Source organism: Aulostomus chinensis, chromosome 6, assembly GCF_037954235.1.
Source record: "Aulostomus chinensis isolate RoL2024-O1b breed Wild chromosome 6, RoL_Achi_v1.0, whole genome shotgun sequence".
NCBI lineage: Eukaryota > Metazoa > Chordata > Actinopteri > Syngnathiformes > Aulostomidae > Aulostomus > Aulostomus chinensis.
The window spans coordinates 18,852,501-18,875,728 of NC_141325.1; the positions used below are offsets into that span (position 1 = coordinate 18,852,501).

The 23,228-nt window shown below is 40.4% G+C and overlaps 2 protein-coding genes across 6 annotated transcripts in view; one reads left to right on the top strand and one right to left on the bottom strand.

Annotated features, from left to right (window-relative positions):
• The window catches only part of LOC147260366 (uncharacterized), a 187,672-nt gene extending 173,905 nt beyond the window's left edge, over window positions 1-13,767 (bottom strand). For both annotated transcript variants that reach the window (XM_086206927.1, XM_086206926.1), the window contains exon 1: window positions 13,527-13,767. In XM_086206927.1, the coding sequence (XP_086063053.1) occupies window positions 13,527-13,548 (22 nt within the window). In that variant the 5' untranslated portion in view covers window positions 13,549-13,767. The remainder of the gene's footprint in view (window positions 1-13,526) is intronic.
• Window positions 13,768-21,645: 7,878 nt separating this feature from the next.
• Window positions 21,646-23,228, top strand: part of rusc2 (RUN and SH3 domain containing 2) — a 46,368-nt gene continuing 44,785 nt past the window's right edge. For all 4 annotated transcript variants that reach the window (XM_086206933.1, XM_086206934.1, XM_086206935.1 and 1 more), the window contains exon 1: window positions 21,646-21,789. The gene's annotated coding sequence lies outside the window, so the exon portion shown is untranslated. The remainder of the gene's footprint in view (window positions 21,790-23,228) is intronic.

Here is a 23,228-nt window from a genome sequence, read left to right on the forward strand (position 1 = left end):
AAAATTAAAATCTATATAGGCTACTCAGGGTCTCTGCCAGCGTACTTTAATGCAAGCCCTAGGTTTAATTGGGGATTTAAAATTTTTTTTTAATGTTTTTTTCAACTACATTTAAACGTGGGGCGGCCTGCTTGGAAACATTGATGTAATAGTTAGACAGCTTTAGCATTTGTGTTGAAGAACAGTCTTGACAATTTAAAGCACCAGCAGTGTTTTAGCTGCTGTGTGCAAGCTAACAGCTAACAGTAAGCTAGCGGAGTGAGTGAGTGGGCCGGTGAGGGAGCAGCGTGTTGTATTCAGTGTCAGGGCGAGCCGAGGTGTGCTGATGATCGGACAGAACTAGATGAGCAGTATGAACAATGTAGTTGGAATGTTACATGTATGTTATGAGCCACATTTTGCAATGAAAATAAATTATGCAGGGTGGCACATTGGTGCAGTGGTTAGCACTGTCACCTCTCAGCAAGATGTTTCTGGGTTTGAGCCCTGGCTTGGGCAAGGGATCTTTATGTGTGAAGTTTGCATGTTCTCCTTGTGCTTGCGTGGGTTCTCATCGGGTACTCCGGCTGACTCCCACAGTCCAAAGACCTGAAAGAGGGGGACTAGGCTAAATGGATACTCTAAATTGACCGTAGGCGTGGCTGTGAGTGTGAACGGTTGTCTGTCTATATGTGTTGGCCCTGCCATGGACTGGCGACCCATCCTAGGTGTACGCAGCCTCATGCCTGAAAGCTGCTGGGATAGGCTCAAACTAATAATTTCAATTTTAAATTATGCTATTCAGTTTACATTTTTCAGTTGAAGTATTCAAGTCAAATTAAAACAATTCAAATTCTAACTATGTGTTTCAAATTCAGTCTTTGAATGCAATTATTAAAGTTGATTAATTCTAATTCAGTTTCTAGTTACACATATGTCTGCTCATAGGTGGATAGAACAAGGAGATTCTGAAACAGCTCATCCACACTGTGGTGTATTTGGGGAAGCAGGAGCTACCGTTTAGAGGACATGACGAGAGCAGAGATTGGGCAAACAAGAAGAATTATCTAGATATGTTGGACTACTTAGCTGAATATGACAAGAGTGCTGAGATGCCACCAGGCATCCTCTCAGGTGTTTACTGGTACATCAAGCAAAATCCAGAATGACTTTATAGTGCCACTGCAGCTGTGTTAAGGGATGCATTGAAAGAAGAGGTGAGAAACACATCATTTGTTGTGGTCATGGTTGATAAGATGACCAACGTCAGTAACACAGCACGGATGTCACTTGTATTATGTTACATAACTGACGTAAGTGGCGTGAAGGAGAGATTTTCAGATTTGAACATTTCACTGCAGACAAGTGGGCGGAAGCTGTTGCATCTTGCATTACTGCCTTTCTAAATGAGGTTGATGCACTTCAAATGTTGTTACTCAGTGTTATAACAGAGCTGCGGTGTTGGCCTCTGGTCTTCATGGAGTTCAGCCCATGGTAAAGGAAACAATCCCACAGGCCTTGTTTGTTCATTGCTATGCACACACACACTGAATCTGGTCATGTCTCAAGGTGCTGCAAAGACAGGGTATGCTATATCTTCTTTTCCCATCTCAGAAGGCTTGCAGCGTTCTTCTCAAGATCACAGAAATGCACAAACTTATTGGATGACATATGCTAGCGCCGACTGCCAAGAGTTGCCCCAACACGGTAGATGTATTCATCTCGCCTGGTCAGCATGCTGCACGACAGGAGAGAAGAGCTACGAGAGGTGTTTGAGCACATCGTGGATCATCACGAGGACTTTGATGCTGACAGCATTTCCTATACAGACAGTAATGTCAACACTATGTCTAGCTTTGAGTTCCGTTTTCTCCTGGATACCTTCCACTCCATCTTCACACACTGCTGTGGCAAGCAAGACTTACCATCTCTCATATCATCTTAGGTTTCACCAAGCAAGATAAGTCCAACCCAGCAGCAAACCTCGAGATTATTTGCTGTTCTTGGCGGGGACCATCAATGCCAACACCTGATCACAGACACCCCACAAGCATGAGTATGCAAAATATCTTCTGTCAACAGCCCTGAGTTGTCAAATCGTCCCAAAGTTCGACACCAGCTCAGATGGTGCTAGACTTAATTAAGGCAAGATTCATTTGACCAAGATTGATCAACTTGTCCATGTTTGGACATTTCTTTAATTTGAGAATTTTAATCCAATGTGAGACACAAAACAAAAGGATGAAGTGACATTAGGGGAATATTGAATGCTGATAGGCACAAAGATTTGTCCCAAAAGTTCAATAATTTTAACTCATACAATGATTGTGTCACATGGTGAAGAGGAGAAAATGGAGCTTCTGGGGTTGTGGAGAGCACTGAGGGTGAATGTAAAGAGCATTCTTTATCAGACCTGATGTCCATACTACAGGCCCACATGGGGCAGCAAGAGACCTGGGAGGAAAGACAGAAGGTGATAACTGCAAGACAAGAAGAATGTTTTAAAACACTTCAACATCAATTGCAGCTTTTGCAGTTAGAAGTCCAAGCCAGAACAACTCCAGTGCCTGACCCCCAGTTTTTAGACTCTGACCACAATCTAGATATGTTCCAGTCCAAGCTGAAGCTACTGCACACAATTCTCTAGTTCAAGCTGGAGCCTCTGCAGGTAGGTTTCACCAACACCATGAGCCAAGACTGGAAAAATTAACCGATAATGACGACAATGAACACTTCCTAGTCACATCTGAACGAACTGCAGTGGCTTTCAGGTGTCAGAAATCTGATTGGGTTATTTATTTAATACCACTACATACCACACATTTCAGGGAAAACTAGAGGAGCTTATGTGCACATGAACACCGATGACTCTCTTAATTATGATCAAGTGAAAGCTGCTATTCTGGCCAAATAATAATAATTAACCCTGAAACTTAAAGACAGAGATTTCACTCACTTGATGTTGACCCTTATGAAAACCAAAAACAACTGTATGCAAGACTGAAGGAGTTGGATGCAGCCTAAAGGTAAAACAGTCCAAGAAATAAGTGAAATGATACTATTACTTGAGAATGTTGTCCCCTGAGCAGCAGGTCTGAATCAGGGAACATGATGCCAAATCAGCAATGGAGGCCACTAAATTGGCTGATGTCTTTGTTGCTGGAATAAAAAAGGACAACCATGAGGCTTTAATGCATGGTGAGCCAAGACAACCGCAAACCAGCCCTGCAATTCCAGCCAGAGGCAGCAACAGGTGTGGGTAAGCCCTCAATAGGGGAGGACCAGCCAGCTAGCAGGCAAAATACTTGGGTAAGAAAATAGTTTGTCACCTTTAAACTTAAGGGCCATAAAAACCTGCATGCCCCAAAAACGTACTTAGATTATACAAATGTGCTTTGTACCGTGTCCTCATGCCAAAAGTGAGTTTAAAAAGTGAACAGTTCTTTATAATGACAAATTAATTGAAGTTAATGGAACTACTTTTTGATAATGGAAATGATCATACACTGGTTCACAGGAAGCTTGCTCCGCCTCACATTATCCACACCTGTGACACCATCCCCATTTGTTGCGTACATGTATGTAAAGGTTGATGGTTAATGTTTTGTTGAAGTCAAACTCGTAGTCAGAGGAAACAGGAAAAATTCCATGAAATAGTGGTGATACCATCCACCAACTCTGAGTAACAATGGGGTTTGTAGTGCCAGAAAACATTGTTGAAATGCAAAGACATGAGCCACCTTTAGCGTCACTTTTCCAGAAAGCAAAGGAAGAGGAGCCTGGGGCTGAGCTGGACTTCAAACAAGATGAGTATATCCTGAAAAATGACATACTTTAGCACCAAAAGGGGTCAGTGTTACAGCTAGTTGTTCCTGAGTAAGCTAGAGATGCCATATTCACTCTGTTCCCAGGGCTGGCCACCTAGGTAACCATAAAACCACACCTCTCACTAAAAACCATTTACACTAGCCTGGGCTGCGTAAAGATGTAGCTTAACTCTGCAAAAGTTGCCCTCAGTGCCAATTAACATCTGCTAAAACACCCCCAGAGCTCCACTTCAACCCCTTCCCATTATTTCCACTCCATTTGAGCGACTCATAATGGATTATGCAACAAAATATCTAGAAGTTCTTCCTCTGCAGTTTGTCTCCGGGGTCAGTTTCCCTCAAGAAATTCTAACTGATCAGGGAACCAACTTCATGTCTAGAAGAAGGAACTCAAGAAGGTTGAGAAGCACCAGGGGTTAAAAGAACAGCTAGAATGAATGTGGAAAAAAAAGAAAAAAAATATACACACACACACACACACACACACACACACAGAGTATATTAGACCTGTCAGTTGATTAAAAAAATTAATCAGATTAATTGCATGGTTGTCCATAGTTAACTCACGATTAATCACATATTTTTTATCTGCTCTAAATCTACCTTAAACTGATATTTTTCATTTAACCATATCAACATGAGAGTAGGTAAATCGTTGCTTTCTGCAAATGCAGCATGTTTATTAGTGTTGGAGCAATGTACTGTCCAGAAGTACAAACAAAACAAAAGATCCATCCATCCATTTTCTCCCTCTTATCCTGTTAAGGGTCGTGGCGGGTGGAGCCTATCCCAGCAGCCTTCACCCTGGACGGGTCACCAGTCCATGGCAGGGCCAACAAAGACAACCACTGGCTTTCACAGCCACGCCTACGGTCAATTTACAGTCTGGATTAACCTCGTTCCCTCTTGATGTCTTTGGACTGTGGGAGGAAGCCGGAGTACTGGAGAGAACCCAGCAGGAACAGGGAGAACATGCAGACTCCACACAGAAAGATCCGTGCTCCAGCCGGGGCTCCACCCACAACCTTCTTGCTGTGAGGCGACAGTGCTAACCACTGCACCACCGTGCCGCCCCAAAACAAAAGATGCACAGGGTAAAAAAATATATATATAAACTCAAGCCCAACAAATATAATAGTAATGATTACAAGTACTAACTTAAGTACTTGAACTATTAAGCCATTAACACAAAAGGATGACCCTTATGAATTGCATCAAACTGTGAAGTGCGCATTAAACAGGAGGCAGTGCAATACAGAACAGAACTTCAGCTTTACAGTGTATGTATGTCACTTTTTTCCTGTCAAGACTGCCATCTGGCAGGGCTTTGAAGTTGAACTTTCCATTTAAAACCGACGTATTCTTTTCCGTGTTTGTCCTACCTTAACGCTCATCTGCTCTCAGTTTTTTTTTTGTTTTGTTTGTTTACAAGCTGCAGCCGGCTGCATCTCACAGCACCCTAGCCCTAGTGTTCTTGACCACTTTTGGTGGTATGTCCTATTGGGATTTGGGTATTTCTAGTCCATACTTGGTACAAATGTTTCTGTACATGATCCCTGCCACTTGGTTGTGCCTTTCCATGTGTGCTTTTGCAGCTAGTATCTTACAACCCGTTACAATGTGTTGGACTGTCTCAGAAGCAATCTTAAACAGCCTGCTCCTTGGGTCTGATCTGGTAGGCTCTTGTGATTGGGGCCTGCTCTTGTGCTGCCATGATGAGTGCCTCTGTGCTGTCTTTCAGTCCAGCATGTTCCAGCCATTGGTATGTCTTCTTGATATCAGCCAGTTCCTCAACCTGGCGGTTGTACATGCCGTGTAGGAGCTTGTCCATCCATGTCTGCACCTCTCCTTCCTCACTCTCATCGGGTTTCAGCTGTCTGAGGCATTTACTGAGCTTGTCATGAGAGGCCATCTTCTTGATGAGCTTTGGGTAATGACCGAAAGAACAAGATCGCAAATACAAGCAGCTGAAATGAGTTTCCTCCGCAGGGTGGCTGGTCTCTCCCTTAGTGATGGGGGAAGCTCAGTCATTCGGGAGGAACTCAGAGAAGAACCGCTGCTCCTCCATGTCGCAAGGATTCAGTTGAGGTAGTTCGGGCATCTGGTGAGGATGCCTCCTTGGACGCCTCCCTCGGGAGGTTTCCCAGGCTTATCCGATGGGGAGGAGGCCTCAGGACCAACCCAGGACACACTAGAGGGATTATATCTCTCGGCTGGCCTGGGAACACCTCAGGATTCCCCCAGAAGAGCTGGTGGAAGTGGCTGGGGAGAGGACAGTCTGGTCTTCCTTGCTGAGGCTGCTGCCCCTGTGACCCGGACCAACCGGATAAACAGAGGAAATCCTTTTTAAGTAGTTTTACTTTAATTGGTCTCACCTGGCAAAAGTTATTATCACAGGTGTCTGAGATTGATTTCAATGACCCAAAGAGCCCTGAGACACAATACCATCCATGAGTTTAATTGAAAATAAAAAATTAAATGTTTATGACACTTAAATCCAACTTGCATAATAATTTGGAACATAGTGTGGAGAGCTATTCCCTGACTTGCGTGGAGCTGCAGAGCCATTTGAGACAAAAGCAGGCTGTATTTCGTCACCTAAAATCAGATCAGAAAATAGCCAACTTCAATTGCAATAGAGTACAGGCTGTAGAGCAGTGGTTCTCAGACTTTTTTCAGAGATGTACCCCCTTTGAAATATTTTTTAGTCAAGTGCCGCCTGACACGCGAAAAACATTTTTGGTAGAAAATAAAGAGGTACAGTGCTGTGCCATCCATGTCTGATTTATTAATGTTAAACAACTTATATCAATGATTTGCTAGCGTTGGCTAATTTCTCCCCGCAAAAAACCCACTGTGCCTTGGGTGCCTACTTTCGGTACTTCATTGGCTCTGGTTTCGCCTTCTTTTTCACGTGTTTTTCCGTATTTTAAGTAGCATCACTGCTGCCCTTTAGCCACATCTCCATTATTACTGCGCGTTGTCATGGCAACGGCAGGTTATTGATAGTGATGATTGATCAATGGGTCAAACTAACTTGGTTTGGGGAGAGTCTGTTTAATTAAGTATATTAAAATTGAATACTCAATATAAAATTCACTGTATGAACATACATTTGTATTTTATTGACTTTTTATAATATAATTTTTTATATAATATTATATAATTATTTCTCCAGACTTAACTTGACTTTTTTTTAAATATATATAATTTTTGGAAAGCTTCAGGTACCCCCTGGAGTACCTCCACATACCCCGATTTGAGAACCAGGACAGTATCTATGCATATTAATAACATCATCTCAAAATTCATATACTTTGTCCTAAAATGTCAAGATTTATCGGTCAATCAACGACACAACAAAATATTCGTTAAAATTGTTTTTAAGCTGATAAAAGTGGCTTGGCCAGGGACTTTTTTGCACATGCCTTTCAAGTTTACCCATTCTGCCTCTAACGCATGAACAAGCAGCAGGCTTAAGCAATATTAGAATGCCTGACAAAGTTTGCAAAAGATCATAACTGTCATCATCTAAACACCTGCAAATTATATTTCTATAATACAGTATTCTAAATATTTTCCAAATCCATTCGAGCACAACCTGCACAGCATGATCATGTTACAGTAAAGCTAATGCTATATTAGTAAGGCCGTGATCAATCAGAGGACAATCATGTATGGCCAATTTCCATGAAAAAACATTATCGTTAGATTGGAATTCATGCCTGTAGTCATTCATAGCCAAAAACAATCATTTGCGGTGACTACTCTGGTGTCTATGGTTGAGAGAAGCGTTGTGTAGTGTTGTCCCGCCTCCCACTTTATTCACAGCCCCACTGCTTCAGATGTTCTCACTGTGGAATAATTGTTGCATTGCTCCTTGGGAGGTTTTTGTATTGCACTGTTGAGCAAACTGACAACCGCTGAACACTTTCTATGACAAAACACAAAAAAAGATGGGTATCGTCCACAGATCGGCTACCCTATTATATATAAATTAAGTCATCGATTCATTATTCGACCCTATTAGACATCTATGCATTTTTTCCAAATGATTTCAACCTTTAAAAACCAAATTCCTATCAGTCCAACTCTAATCTCACCTGTTAAACACTTTTAATATAAAAAGGTGTGTCACCAAATTTTCTGTTTGCATTACCAGTAACTTACTGAGGCATTTTTCTAATTTTTTCACCGATACCCAGTTCTGGAAAGGTCTCTCAAAAATGTTAAAGATTACAACTTTAAAATGATAAAAATGCACAAAACAAGACCCCTTGTTCATCTTTTTCCCACTGGATACACCGGTACGATTAAGAGGAAGATATACAAGGAGCAGGAAAATCACATCATCATCATAAATCAATAGAGATTTCTCTACCTGCCGAGTGTCTTCTGAACTAGGATTATGAGCCAATTAGAGATACCTTAATAAATCCAGGAGGATTCTACTGGGAGGGGGTCCAGGGACACAGGTTCACAGGTAACAACATGACAACACAAACAAACTGTTTGAAGTCAAACCCTGAAATGAATCACCTACACTTTATGACTGGAGAGAAAAAAAAATGTATTGGATTTCAACAGATGTTTCCTGCAAACTGTGGCATATTACCAGATAATAGGAACAATGGTTGTATCATCATTATATTTAGAGAACTGAGGTCTGAGATTACTTCTGGAAAGATAAGTGGCCAACTGCAAAGAATAAGTGTAAGCAAAACTGTCAAGGAGGGAAGTTTGTTACCTAGAAGTTAAATTGACAGGCAGGGAATGAGAAGAAGTGCCTGTCCCATGTGAGCAACAACCTAACATGCCCGCATATATAACCATACAGGACAGCAACAGTAACAGATGGCCAGGGGATTACACCCCCTCCATCCCCAACCCCCTAAATCCAGACAGACAACCACAGAAGCTTTACTAGCGTCCCTGTCATTCCAGCACATTGTGCCGGTGCTTTCGCTCTCCTGCAGTCCTCACCTGTGGCATCTGGCCGACTAAATTATTTCAACCATCGCCTCCATGAGCCCAGATTGGGTCATTATATGGTATTACAGAATAAAAAGTACACTGTTTTCTTGCTGAATTGTACAAGTAATGAAAAGTGGAGTCCCTTGCTTCTGTCTTAACAAAAGGGACTATAATCTACCTTTATGTTTATCTACTGCAATTTCTTCACAACACACATGAAAAATGATGCAATACCATCACAGTATGCATTTATTCCACTGCTTATTACCATCCACAAACAGCTGAGTGTGGGAACTGACTGAGCTGACAGTGGCCTCCCATCCTAGGGTTTATCATTCTTCACCTGAGGACAGTCAGCCACCATGCAGGCATGAGGAACCTTAACACAACAAGGAACAAGGAAAATGACCTCTGAAAAATATTACAACTCTCAAAAAACAAAGATGCGACTCTTCTGGTTTGTCTGGATTTTCCAGCGAGAAACAGTTCCTGGGTTCTCATAACAATGCAGCATATCATTCATCCCAAGTAGAAAGGCAGAGCACAAGCACAGTATGACAAGACTGTTAATGGTCAGAAAAATTAAGGGAATATGAATATCTCTGAAATTTTTCTGTTAAATTTCTATCAAGTAGTTTGACAATACCAATCAAAACTGAAGAAAATATGTGTCCCCTGCTGAGTTGAAAACTGTGACACTTTTAAGGCAAATAAAATGAGTTCAGGTCAGATACACACTCTGGGAAAGATCAGTCTCACATGATGAATAGCCTCTGAGGACCATCAATGACACAAGAAAATTACTTGGGTACCAACTCAGACATTTGAATTCAAGGGAGTATTCAGCTCATGGATTGGTAATTGCATCTCCCTACATCCTACTTTGCTATTAAGGACATCATTGTTTTAAACTGTGTGAACAATGAAAATAGAAATTCTCCTCCTCTAACTCCCAAAGCTATTCAAGCCATTGATACCGCCTTCCCAATGCCTATATTTGCATGCATGCAGGTAGACTGACTCCATTCCGATGCAGTAGACAAAGGGTTGCCTTTCTTTGTCTCGATCACACACCAGAGATGGGTCAAAAAACATAAGCTGTTTAATTTCTTGAGCTTCTATACTCTTTGGTATGGTAGAACACAGCATAGAGGGCAATGACAATATTTCTGTGGTTACAATTTGAGATATTTTGTCACGCTATGCTTTAAATGTGACATCTCCATGTCCTGTTCTTAATGTTCTCTTTAAAAAAAAAAATCAGTAATCCAATCAAGACTATCAGTTACATCAGTGGCAGCTGTACTTCCTCTCTGCAGTCACCATTTGTGTGCATCTTTCAATCAAGCTGTCATTGTTTTTAGCTAAGCGTCCACAGTATCGTTAGAGGGTTTGTTTAGAGTTCAACACAATTAATTCAGGACATGCGGTACAGGGACTAAGACCAATTTAAACCCAGAATGGGTTATATGCTGGACACTGACTAGGCAGAGATATAAGTGCCTTTACTGGAGAGTTAAACAGTTGGAGGTCAAGGCGAGTAGGAATCCATAGCATCACAAATGCGAGCTGATCTTTTCAAGGCGAGTAGGAATCAATAGCAAACTACAATAGCGAGCTGCTCTTTTATACAAAACATAAACCCCATCATCTCACCTGCCCCCTCTCCTCATCTTACAGTGTGGTGAAACGTGACAGATAAACGAGTGGGCGCACTCGGTATCACCACTTCACCTGCATGTAGCCAGTGAACTTGATCCTATTTTGGACTGGATTTCAGTTGTTCTAGTCTCACATATCTGGTTTATACATTCATTGAAGAATTTTATTCGCTACCCATCCTTTCTTTAACCACTTAAGGCCTTGGTTGTGACACAGGTGTAGAGACAACCCGAAAAATACATATGACATCCATTGTGCATCACCCAATGTTAATAGAAAAAAATTGTTAGGCTCAAAACTATTTCCAAAAAAGTACCAAAGTTCATATTGATTTGTACTGGCTCAATATTCTGCACCACTTTAGTGGGAAAATGTTATCTGGGTGGTTCTGAACATCCTCCAGTTAAAAAGAATGGAGCAACCAAGAGGGGCAAAATACGACAGACACACTGTCAGTGATTTTAGACCACATCATCCCCCTCAACCAGATGAATGGAGACGTGGAGTAAAGAAAAACTAAGAAACATCATTTGCAGGTACAACACTACCTCTAAATCTCTGTGCAGCCTATGAAACATATAATGCTACTAGTTAAAATTCCATTTGGCTGAGCCTACTGGAGCCTGCTTGGGGTTCACCCTGTTCTTCCCCTCCCTCTGACCCCCAAACCTCATGGGTGTCTCATCACGCTATAACAGAGCAGAGGAGTTTTGTGCTGAAGTACTCAGGCCTCAGGCTGCTCTCATACCCGAGATGAAAATGGCCAAAAAAATGATCAATGTGACAAAAATACACCAAAGGATGAAAACTGTCGATAGGGGCACAATAGTTTGATGGTGTGAAAAATCAATAAGTGCATCTGTGAAAGAGGAGTAATCTGTAGTTTGGAAAGGAGCCCAAACAGTAAATTAACTGGTAGTGCTGAAGGATGCTTTTAAAAAACAAAACAAAACCCTGAATTCAACCTTTTTTTAAAACCTAACTGAATTTCATCAGTCTGAACATACATGCTTTTTCTACACAACTCTCTTATTCTTTGTTTGATGCCTGCACAGTACACTAAAATTCCTACACTTTCATGAGCTGCGCTGATCATATATTTTGCAAGACAAAACTAATTTTGTCAATAAGACAGACACTTGTCCCTGAGGTCAAGCTCACCAACTCTCAACAGTGTTTCTGTTTGAGCCGACTCACATCAATGGCTAATGTGAATGTTCTGTCTGGAAAATACTGGTTTCCTTTTGGTCACTTGTATTTGTGTTACATTGAGAGGTAGCGTCTGCAGCATTTTCCTTAAAGGCAAAAAACAAAATATACACTAATACAAAATTAATTTGGCTCAAGCATTATTTAAGGGCCTTAAGAAATGTGTGGTGGTGATGATGGTGTCTGCCCCCCTGCCTGTCTTTCAGTCTTTGTTGGGGCGATTCTGAGTGGGGAGTGGGTGCTTCCCCCTTGCATGAAATCACTGTTTCGATTGCTAGATGATAGGAACAACTAGAAACACAACATTGTGTTTGTATGCCTTCCCATTGTATGCCCAATTTTTTTTAATGCCATCCTGGAGCCCTCGCCTAGCCTGGATATTTGAGAGAAATATGAAGTCATTCCTAAAAGGTGTTCCAGAGATATTGTGCTGATAGGAATGAGGCATGCAATCAGACAGATGAAGGGACGGAAAAACCAAAATCATAATGCTTATAGCCCACAACATTTGCCCACACAGAGACACATACATGATCTGTGGTCAGCCTCTACGTTACAATGCAAAGCTAAAAGACTTTTAGGTAAAGTGGGAGTACTGAGGGTACTCCTACTTTTTGACGGTCTCTGTTTACAAGAAAGAATTGTGTCATAAAACTATAGCTTCAGTGAAAATGAGCAGAGAAAAGAACTAAAGTGAGAAATAAATTACATCAACTGAGAGCTGGCTGTGATAATAGGCATCGCTTAACTGTCATTTTTCCATACTGCTTGCTCTAAAATGTAAATTGTAAAATGTAAACTACTGAGCCTTGATGTCTAGAAAATAACAGATATCAGAAGTCCAAATCCATTCAGCAGATTTCATCAGCTAAGTGGAATTCCACAAAAAATTGGGTTTTTTTTTAAATAGGGTACCACAGGAATGACAACCCCTCAAGTTAGCATCACAACGGATTTCTTTACTCAAATGACAATAAGAATTTTATTCTGGAATTACAGCCATTGCTGAACATAAACACTGTGGCAAACTGAATTCTAGGAGACTTTAATGGGTTTTTTTTCCCCAACAAGACAATACTCAGTGGACATCACTTTTACGATTGTTGAAACATAAATGCAGTCATAGTGTGAAGATGTGTCGTTTTAGCAATCTCCATTTTTAAGACAAGATCACTTTTGAAATTCACAACTGCAGTACTCACTGCCATGTTTATTCCATAGAGCTAAGAATTAAAGAAATGAAGCGAGTGTGAACAGCATCTTATTTCAGGCATTTAACTTCCCAAATCGAGTCTAGGGAATCAGATGTTCAACAATGCTCACTTACTTGTGGGTTAAAGAACTCATTTCCACTCCACTCTGCATGAAAACCTATCGAGTGGAGCATTTTTGAATCATGCCTTTGTCATGGCATGGCACTTTGGCTTCTTTCTGTCTGTATATTTTGAAGTGAGCATGAAGAAAAAGAAAACATTTCCTCAGATTTACCGCTGGTGTTGTTCCGACTGTAGGCCTGTCACGTGGCTGTCTTTGCCGAGATCCATCAACCACTTGTCATATGATAAAGTAAGTAAATTCATCATAGTGTACATGACTAAATTACACAGTATGCAATGCAGGATTTTTCAGATTTCCATCACACTTTGAATAAGGCGTACAAGACCCAGAACACGATAAGGTTACAATTATGATTCAATCTTTAATCTAACTTTTCTTGTTTCCACAATATACATTTTTGCAGGGAACTAAAACATGTCCTTCGATATACTATTTGTACAATGGTGTGAGAGCAGTAAGGGGACAAAAACATGTCCTTTAATTTATTTAATGTTGTCATAATTTTCTCTGTTTAAATGAAGCGTAATGACATCTTACCTCTGACACACAGGAGTGACATCGCAGCGGGCTTTCGTGCAACAGTTCTGCCGAAGCCGCTGAACCGTCGGTGAGTTTGTCGCCTGTTGATCGACAGTCCTGCAGGCAGCTCTTAAAGCCCCTTCCACTTCATAACCATCACGAATATAAAATAGTATCTGCTGAAATGAGCTAGGTGGGAAATCCAGGGTGTCCCGAGATGTTGAGGTGTACTGTCACCGCTGGTAGGGAGCGATTAATAACCGACTGAAATCCGGTGAAGCTGGGCGGCTCTTATGCTGCATTTAAGGACAGACCTGAGGTAGGAGTTTTGAATGTCAGAACACTTGCAGAGACAGAGTGGAGTATGGTGTTCATTCTGTGTCAAATAACTAATTGTTAGTTTTAATCATATTTATTTATTTTACTTCGACTTTGTTGTATCAAAAATCCCCTTGATTTTTATTTGTTTTTGTTGTTGTTGTTGCTTTCTGGGCCGATACAGATTGTCAGGGAGTCAAGGAAAACTTGCAAATGACATGAACTTGCTATAATGTTCAAATGTCCACACCAAATTTTACAGCATTGTAATCTGCAACAAAAGGCTCTCTTTGAATTAAATTTTAAAGGGAAGTTCTTTTTATGAAATTTATATGGATATATATTTAAAACACGGCATGGTGGTGAAGTGGTTGGCACTGTGGCCTCACAGAAAGAAGGTTCTGGGTTCGAGTCCCGGCTCGGGCACGGGATCTTTCTGTGTGAGTCTGCATGTTCTCCCTGTTCCTGTGTGGGTTCTCTCTGGTACTCCAGCTTCCTCCCACAGTCCAAAGACATCAAGAGGGGACGAGGCTGATTGATACTCTAAATTGATAGTAGGTGAATGGTTGTCTGTCTCTATGTGTTGGCCCTGCGATGGACTGGCGAACTGTCCAGGGTGAACCCCACCTCACTTCCGTAGCCGCTGGGATAGGCTCCAGCCCCCCCGTGACCCTTAATAGGAATAAGTGGAAGAGGATGGATGGATATTTAAAACGTGTCAAGTGTAAACTTTGAACTCACTGAAAAATAAAATAAAAAAAACACATTAAATAAAACTCTTAGAATATGAGTATATAAATAAATATGAATAGGACTGCTAAATCAAATTTTACAGACTTTACCCAGAATAAAGTTTAAGGGAAAAATCAAAACTTGTAATTGGCCAGACCAATAACTGGTGGACTTGACTCCTTGATGGTAAGCATAAATGTGACTTCAGTTTTTGGGGGGCAGTTAGTATTGACTTAGACTAATATGATTTGATGTGATCTCAAATGTTAGTTATTACTTGAGATGGATGATATCAGCATATCATCGGTAATACCGAACTCTGTGCGTTCTGCTGAGTCCCTTTCTACTTTTAAGAGACAATTGAAGACTCAATTGTTCAGAGAGCACCTAGGCACTTAACCTGACTCTTCTCCTCTTTGTCCTGTGGGGTAGAATAAGTCAGAGGGTCCAAGACCCAGCACTTAGTGATTATGTAGCACTAACTGTGTTGTGTGATGTTGTATGTCTGTCAAAAAAAAGGGAGGGGAGGGCGACACTTCTTCTGCCACTAGATGGCAGTACCTGTGACCAAATCACAACTGAAGCACTTTGCGCTTCCTATGGACTTTTCCTTAATTAAGTCTAAATTCTTGCTTGTGTTGTACGTCGCTTTGGACAAAAGCGTCTGCTAAATGAAATTGTAGAATTGTAGAATTGTAGAATTGTAATAATAGATCATTTTTAATGCATCAGTCCATTGAGGAAAAAAAACAGTCATAAATAATCCAATGACTTTTTTCAAATTCACAGTCTTTTGCATGTGTTTTTCAGTATGTACTAAATGTGAAGATCAGATCATAAAACTTGTTTTAATCCAAATATCATCATCAGTAAATATCAACTATCAGGAAAAAACATTCCTGTGTAAATTCAGTTTTCAAAAGATGAAGGTAACAGTGAGGAAAAACCCCTATCTAACCATTTGACCTCTTGTATATATGCATTTGTGATGAATATATATTGTCATTCATACATGTACGTAGATGTATGACTAAAAGGATATTTTTCATTTTCTTCCACAAATCATGAATGTTCCAGATTGTCCCGTAAAAGCGACCATGCCATAAAAAGGACAATAAAACCATATTTCCTTCATTAATTCGATTTTTTCCAGGCTGCCCCCTGGTCAGTCATCTGTCTATAGTTGTTGTCCATGGAGGTCTGGATGAGTGTTTGATTTCCAGAGTTCTTCAATGTTTGTTCCATTTGTGAAGAAAGGCATGCACTTCTGGGTTGAGATGGTGATGTAACAATTTGGATGATACTTTTCATAATTAATATAAAAGACATTTTTTCTGACACCTGTCACTCTGTTCCTCTACTGATTAAATGTATCTGGCATAATGAATTCTTCTACCAGCCTAGCCTAGTTTTACATTTGGGACATTAGCTGTTCTTTTTATTCAAAACATGTCTGTTTCTTAGTTAAGTTAGCTTATATCTTACCGCAAACCCCTTCAAAATTGTTAATGAGGATATTTCACGCCAAAATGTTTTTACTGGAAATGACCACCAAACCATTGACACTATATTTATGTGGGACAGTGTGGGACAGGTAACCTTTGCTCTCAAATTGTCATCTTCATCCCGCGTCAAAAATAGAGATTTGTTAAGTAATATGCTTCACATTTTCTCACTGCGCAAAATTTGAAAAGAAATCTGAGAATTGCTTCCTCCGAAGTATTTCTGAGTTTGTATTGTAGCAACATCTTCTCCTCTTTGTGGTAGTTTCCTTCACTTTGTGGTGAGTTGCAATCTTCCCTTATGATTGTAGTGTAGACCGCAAACACAGTCACAGGCTGACCTCCACTCAAGTGCGCAACTTGAAAGACATCAGAAAGAGCCATGTGATGACAGTTGTCTGTACATTTCTTCTAGTAAACCCTGTACTGCAGTGGCCTGACTGTAAAAAACAAGCACTGAACAAAATGTGGGATATTTTCTCAACGTGTGCCATGGGACAAGTGATTAAAATACTGTCTTGCCTTGCCATCCTATTGTACATCCAAGATTAGAGTTAAAACATTGATCCTGAGCTATGGGTTGCAGAATGAAAAATGAATGCTTGTCTAGGCACCAGTTATACCCAACTACCCTCATTCAATCCAGTTGGGCTTGCAGCCAATCTTCCTTGACCTTCCTTCCAAACCTTCCTACATAGTTAAAATATCGTGTGAAACTTTTACTTTTACTCAAATATTCAGGCATTATGTTTTCCAGTTGTCCATCTGCCTGTCCAGATTTACTGACAATATGTCCTATTATTGTACACAAGATATGTTTTTGACACCTTGAGGAACTCAGATTGACCTGAAAAAATATTGGTGGTCAAAGGTCAAGGTCATGATGGTCACACTTGTCTTATCACTTGACTGCCTTAAAAATTTGCTAGATTGGTTCTAAGACAGCCAGTGTGATGTTACGGTGTGCCATCTTGTGGCACAATAAAAAAATGTTCATGGCAACACAACAGGTATGGCTGCCTATTAGTACTACAGATGAACATCAAGTATGTTTGACATGTCAGTAATATAATCAGGATGAAAACTTTTAAAATCCATCTGCTCTGTAGGAGAATTTATGCTCTGTCAGAATTGAGAAAATGAGAAACCCAGTACTTGAGGAACATGAAGTAAGTCTGTAGTGATACAGTGTGTATCCAAAGATGAATCTTTGAAATGAAAATGAAAAGTTTTGATTTAGATAATTCCATTCTTTTCCCTTTGATTTTGAAAGGTTTTGTCACAAAGGGAATACATGGATCTTTTAAGTAATGCCCCTTCTCCGTAGCCTTCAGGCTCCCCTTATTCCAGATCACGGGTGCTGCTGGAGGAGGCTGCAGACCTGAGGAGGCTCAAGCTGCCACCTGTAGCTCCACCTGCTCACGTCCCTGTCTGTCCATCAGTCTCTTCCTTTCTCTCTCTCTTTATCTCTGTCCCACTCTTTCCCTCTGCATATCTGTCTTCCTCCATTATCTGTCTTTGTCTCTGCCCCGCTCTCCTGCTCTCTTTCCCCCCAACCGGTCAAAGCAGAAAGCCGTCCCCATTGAGCCTGGATCTGCTCGACGTTCCTGCCTGTTAAAAGGAAGGTTTTCATCCCCACTGTTGCAGGATGTGCTTGCTGATGGAGAATTGTTGGGTGTAGATTCATTGAAGGAGTGTGGTGCTGGACCTGCTCTACCTGTAAAGTGTCATGAGATAACTTTGGTTGTGATTTGGTGCTATATAAATAAAATTGACTTGACAATTGACTAGACATGTGTCATTTTTAAGGATAGAAGTGCATAAAATGGTTAGGATATCTGGAATCAATTTTTTAACATGTGGCACATGTGATATTGGTATCTTCTGCATTTGGTAAATGTCTTATTGCTAATATTATGGCTGTCAAAATCAGCCATTCTGTAACTGCTTTCTAATGAATAATACCATATCCAGTGAAAAATACAAACTGCTCTCTCTCCAAATGTTCACCCTGGCTGGTCTGTTTTAAAACAGACTTGATTTTCCTGTCAGATTATGCCACCTAATGGCAAAGATCCAAAATTACACCACCACTTAAAACCTGAGCATGCTTTTGAACATCAGTTGCTGTTAGATACAGGGCATGATTGTTCCCATCAGCATGACTCTACCATGAGCAGAATAATGTCAAGAGATGATCATAATGTCACAATACTGCCCCTTCAATGATCTCTCTATGATAATGTCCAATCGTCAATATAAGCATAGCCTTAAAAAAATTCTATAACATGGTGTAACAATTGTAATCTCTGATAATAATCGATAAGGAGCCTTTTAACTTGTGGTAAAGTCAGCTAGTGTTAACATTTTGGTGTGGTAAACATATACATTCATTTACAGCAATAAATGTTGACAAGGAGGGGTTTGTAACCATCTGTTCCTTTATTTATATGTAACCTGACAGGATTAAATATTTCATTCCACAAAAAATAGGTCAAAGGAAACATGGCACTAAGGTCTATCTACTATGTTTACCTTGTCATTATCCAGCCATCCATTTTCTGTATTAAGGGTTGGGGGGCTGGAGCCTATCCCAGCTAACTTTGAGCGAGAGGTGTTCACCCTGGACAGGTCACCAGTCCATCGCAGGGACAGCACATAGAGACAGACAAACAAACAATATCACTCACAGTCACACCTACGGTCACCTCAGAGTCACCAATTAACCTAACTTGCATGTCTTTGCACTGTGGGAGTACCTGGAGAGAACCCATGCAGGCACAGGGACAACATGCAAACTCCACAAAGAAAAGCCCTGGGCTCAAACCCAGAACCTTCTTGCTATGAGGTAACAATGCTAACCACTGCACCATTGTGCTGCCCTTCTCTTGACATTATAAGATCAAGAAAGTTACATCATTTTAGTACTGCAACAATAGATACCCTTCATCAGGGTCAATGTTTGCTGTGTTGAAACACACTGTGGTATCCTCCTACTTTCTCAGATTTCCCTATGTATGACATCTTGTACTGTGAGAGACAGGAGGTAAAAATGTACTGGTATGCAATAAAATATTTGTTCCTACCTTTTAAATTTTGGACCAGTTTTTCCCTTATGACTTAACAGGATGTAACTTCGGATTCTCTAAATGAAGACTATCAAAATTCAATCACATCAAATATTTTCATCATGTATGTATGTATGTATGTATACATGTATGCATACATGGCTTATCCTTATTTGCTTTTCAATTGTTTGGGGATTCAATGTCGTACTCATCAGAGGATTTACTTGCGAGTTGTTGAATTGGATCTGTACATACACGTGGAAGGTGTTGTGGCTCTGTCAATATCACCCCTGCTCTTATGATCACTGTCGGAGGCACTCCTACTTTCCTGATCAGATTCTGTTGTATCTGATGGACAGCAATCTTAATTGTGAAAGAAAAATTCCCCTCATAGAAAAGTGATCTTTACCTTTTATTCTCTGTCTTTGTGTAGCGGAGCTAACTTTGACAAGGCTAATATAAACGTGCCATTTTCTGTGTTAACCAAGGTTATGATGGAGACTACGATCACTGTCCATAGTCAAATATGTCAATAAGTCACAGTCGCTCAGTTTGACCCAGGTCAGTCTTAACTAAAAATTCTGTCACTCACCTATGACCTACTGTGTCATTTGGGTGAACAAATTTCTGGACACCAGTCTAGAGGATATAATGGTATACTGTTTTTGGGTTTCCTTCTGAACTGTAGTGGCTGGCAATCTGTACTGGTCGCTTTATTCCCCCTCGATGCATCATGTCAATGTTTCCTACAATTCCATTTAGCAATCCCTCTACTCCCGAGAGTGGTATGTGCCCAGTACATTAAAAAAAAAAAATAAAAATTGAAGCAAAATTGTACCACAAGTAGACTGATGCTGTTTCATTTTTAACACGGGAAAAGTCCCAATGACAACCCTGACAAGTACTTCCAGTTTAGCAGTATTGTAGCTTGTAACTCTTAATAAAAAAAATGTCAAAATTGTGTGCCATTTCAAGATAAATACATTTAAGTATAAATAAATATCTTACTATTATTTTCCCCTTGTACACTTTTCAGTTTGAAATCACCTTGGAAGCATTTTGTTGCATTTGCAGTTTTGTTTTTAAAATTTGCTACCTTTGCTACCGAGGTCAACTCCAACATGCGCTTTGTGGCTAACAAAAGCTTGTTTTGCAAAATCCGGGGGGGAGGCCTGAAGCCTAACCCAGGTGCCCTGGAGCGAGAGGCCGGGTTCACCGCGGACTGGTCGCCAGTCTATCACAGGACCAACACATAGAGACAGACAACCATTCACACTCACAGTCACACCTACGGTCAATTTAGAGCAGGGGTGGGCAATCATGTGCCATGGAGGGCCATGTGTATGCAGGTTTTCCTTCCAACCAAACACTTTAACAGGTGATTCCACTGATTAACACTCTTCTGTGGCTGAGGGTGTGTTCATCAGTGGAATCACCTGTTAAAGTGTTTGGTTGGAAGGAAAACCTGCATACGCACGGCCCTCCATGGCACATGATTGCCCACCCCTGATTTAGAGTATCAATCAGCCTCGTCCCCTCTTGATGTCTTTGGACTTTGGGAAGAAGCTGGAGTACCAGAGAGAACCCACACAGGAACAGGGAGAACATGGAGACTCACACAGAAAGACCCCATGCCCAGAACCTTTATCCTTTGGGTGGACAGTGCTAATCACTGCACCATCGTGCCGCCTGAGATTGCAGCCATCTTTTTTTTTGTTTTTTTTTTGGTATTGTGCTACTGTGACCACTAGATGGCAGAGGAAGTATCCCTGAATGAGGACAACAGGCCTAAAAGGATTCTTATTTTTTCATCCTATTATCATCATCATCCTATCCCATTATCATGATGATACAGAGGTGTTAGAGAGAAAGAGAATTAAACAAGATGTAGTTTATCAATCCCAACTTAGTTATTTTGATGCCAGACAATAAAAGTTGTTCCTTCAATTTAGTTATTTTATATTTTTGAACAAGTTAAATTTATGTGACCACAAATTTATCTAACTAAGAGAGCAATTTACATCAATTTAACTTCATTAAATTTAGTTAACAAGTTGCATCTGGTGGCCATAAATAAATAGGCCATTAAATATAGTAATAGTTATAGAATAGTATAGTTATAGTTTCACACATAATAACTTGTGAAACCAAAACAGCTAATTTGAGGTAAAAAAAAAAAAGTTATAACTCGTGGCGTCAAAATATTCATTATTTTGAACAGATATAAAATATTTTCACACTGTTGGAAAACTTACATCTCGTAACCATAAATGAATCAAATTGAGGAAACAAGTCACATTTTGTGAACCCGAAATACATAAATAATAATTCTCTGTGTGTCATCCAAAATAAACCCAACAACACAATAGCTTCCCCTGGGCTCCATAATTTTGGATGCCAGGGATAGGGACTCGCCAGTCGGCTGAGCCAAGGTTAGATAATCAGTCTGGGACCAAGCTGTGACCTCAGGCTGACGTTACGCGCTCCTCCGCCCCGGTCGGCCCCGCCCATCCTGGGATGCAACTCCGTTGTGTGTCCTGCAGTCAGTCGTCGCTTACAAACACTTTCCCATTGGACTGGAACCAGCAGTAACACACCGGCCTACAGTTTTCTACACATTTTACATTGAAAACAGACCCACTGATGTCCATGACCAACAAGGTGAGTGTGATCGATCTTGATTTTGGTGATGTAATGTTATTCGATATATTTATAGAAGAAGAAAAAACAACGGGCCAAGGAGAAAAGGCTCGGTTCAGCAACGTCGCATCGGAGGCTGAAAAATGATGCCTCGGTCGGTCACAACGGGACAGACGAAGCTTCATTTTTTATGTTGTCGCATTTTATTTAATCCCTATCGTAAGGTCATTGTTGTCGAACGCTGGATCGAGTGGCGATGTTTGGAGGACAGACGCTTGCTAGCTTTGTTGGCGGCGTTGTTTTTTTTTTTTTAACGCAGTGCCACAAAGGGTGCAAAGGGATGGGTTTGATCGTGTTTATCTGAGTCAAAAACGCAGTGGAATTCATGTATAGAGCTTTTTGACAAATAAAGGATATGTGTTCTGACTTGATAAAACGTTATGCTTCATCACTGGCACAGCAGTGGCCTGTAAACCGATGTATCACCATATTGATCCCGCATTACGAGAAACAACCGTTGTCAAGTGTGTCCTAATGAAGGAATAGGACTTCCGTTGGAATCCTTCAAATAAAAGCTAAGTTGCGTAATTGTTGGGGATTATTAAAAGTTAACGAACAAACTCAACTTGGTTGCTAAATCATCATTCAGATAATATCAACAAACTGTAAATATGTGCTTCTTTGGCACAATGGAACTCACAACTCAGATTTAATGCCTAGATTTGCTGACGCTGCCTGTTTGACCCCCAGGCTTTTAATTTGAAGGTTAAGCGGTCTTAATTCCTAATGCTGTTTGGTGGCTAGAGGTTCATGCATTATATCATAGATTGAGGATGGAGATCCTGTTATCAGTGGTGATTAAAGTTGTCTGCTGCAATATATGTGCAAAAACATCATCAATCATATACTAATGATCAGAAATATGTGATTAAAATCTTTCATTGTCCTTTTTAACAGCATATGATGATAAGTATATTGTGATATAATGATCTTAGGAGGACAGTAGAGGTGAAGAGCGTTCAGCCATCTTCCTCCTCTTATGTAGACTCATTTTGCTCTGTCCTCTCTCTAAAGAAGTGCCATTTATCCTTAAAGATTTTTTGCTTACTTACTTTCAAGAAAATCCCTACCTGGCGCTAGTTAGGTCTCAATATTATCTTAGTTAATATTATAGTTGTTTAAAAACTGAAGTTTCCAAGGCATTAAGTTGATTCATAGGTCAAGGACTGCTAAGATGCTGGTTTCTGTGTGTGTACAGTAGAGATGGGTAACGTTTGGATTTTATTTGTACTAATATCAATACCGATACTGCTTAATGATATCAGTAATTATCAATATTCTCAATATTATGCTCTAAAGTTTGTTTTATTTTTGCCACAAATTGGGACACTCAATGCCTTGTATGACATATGTGCGACACGACCTATTCAAGTTCCGATAAAAATGTTAGGGATGGGTAG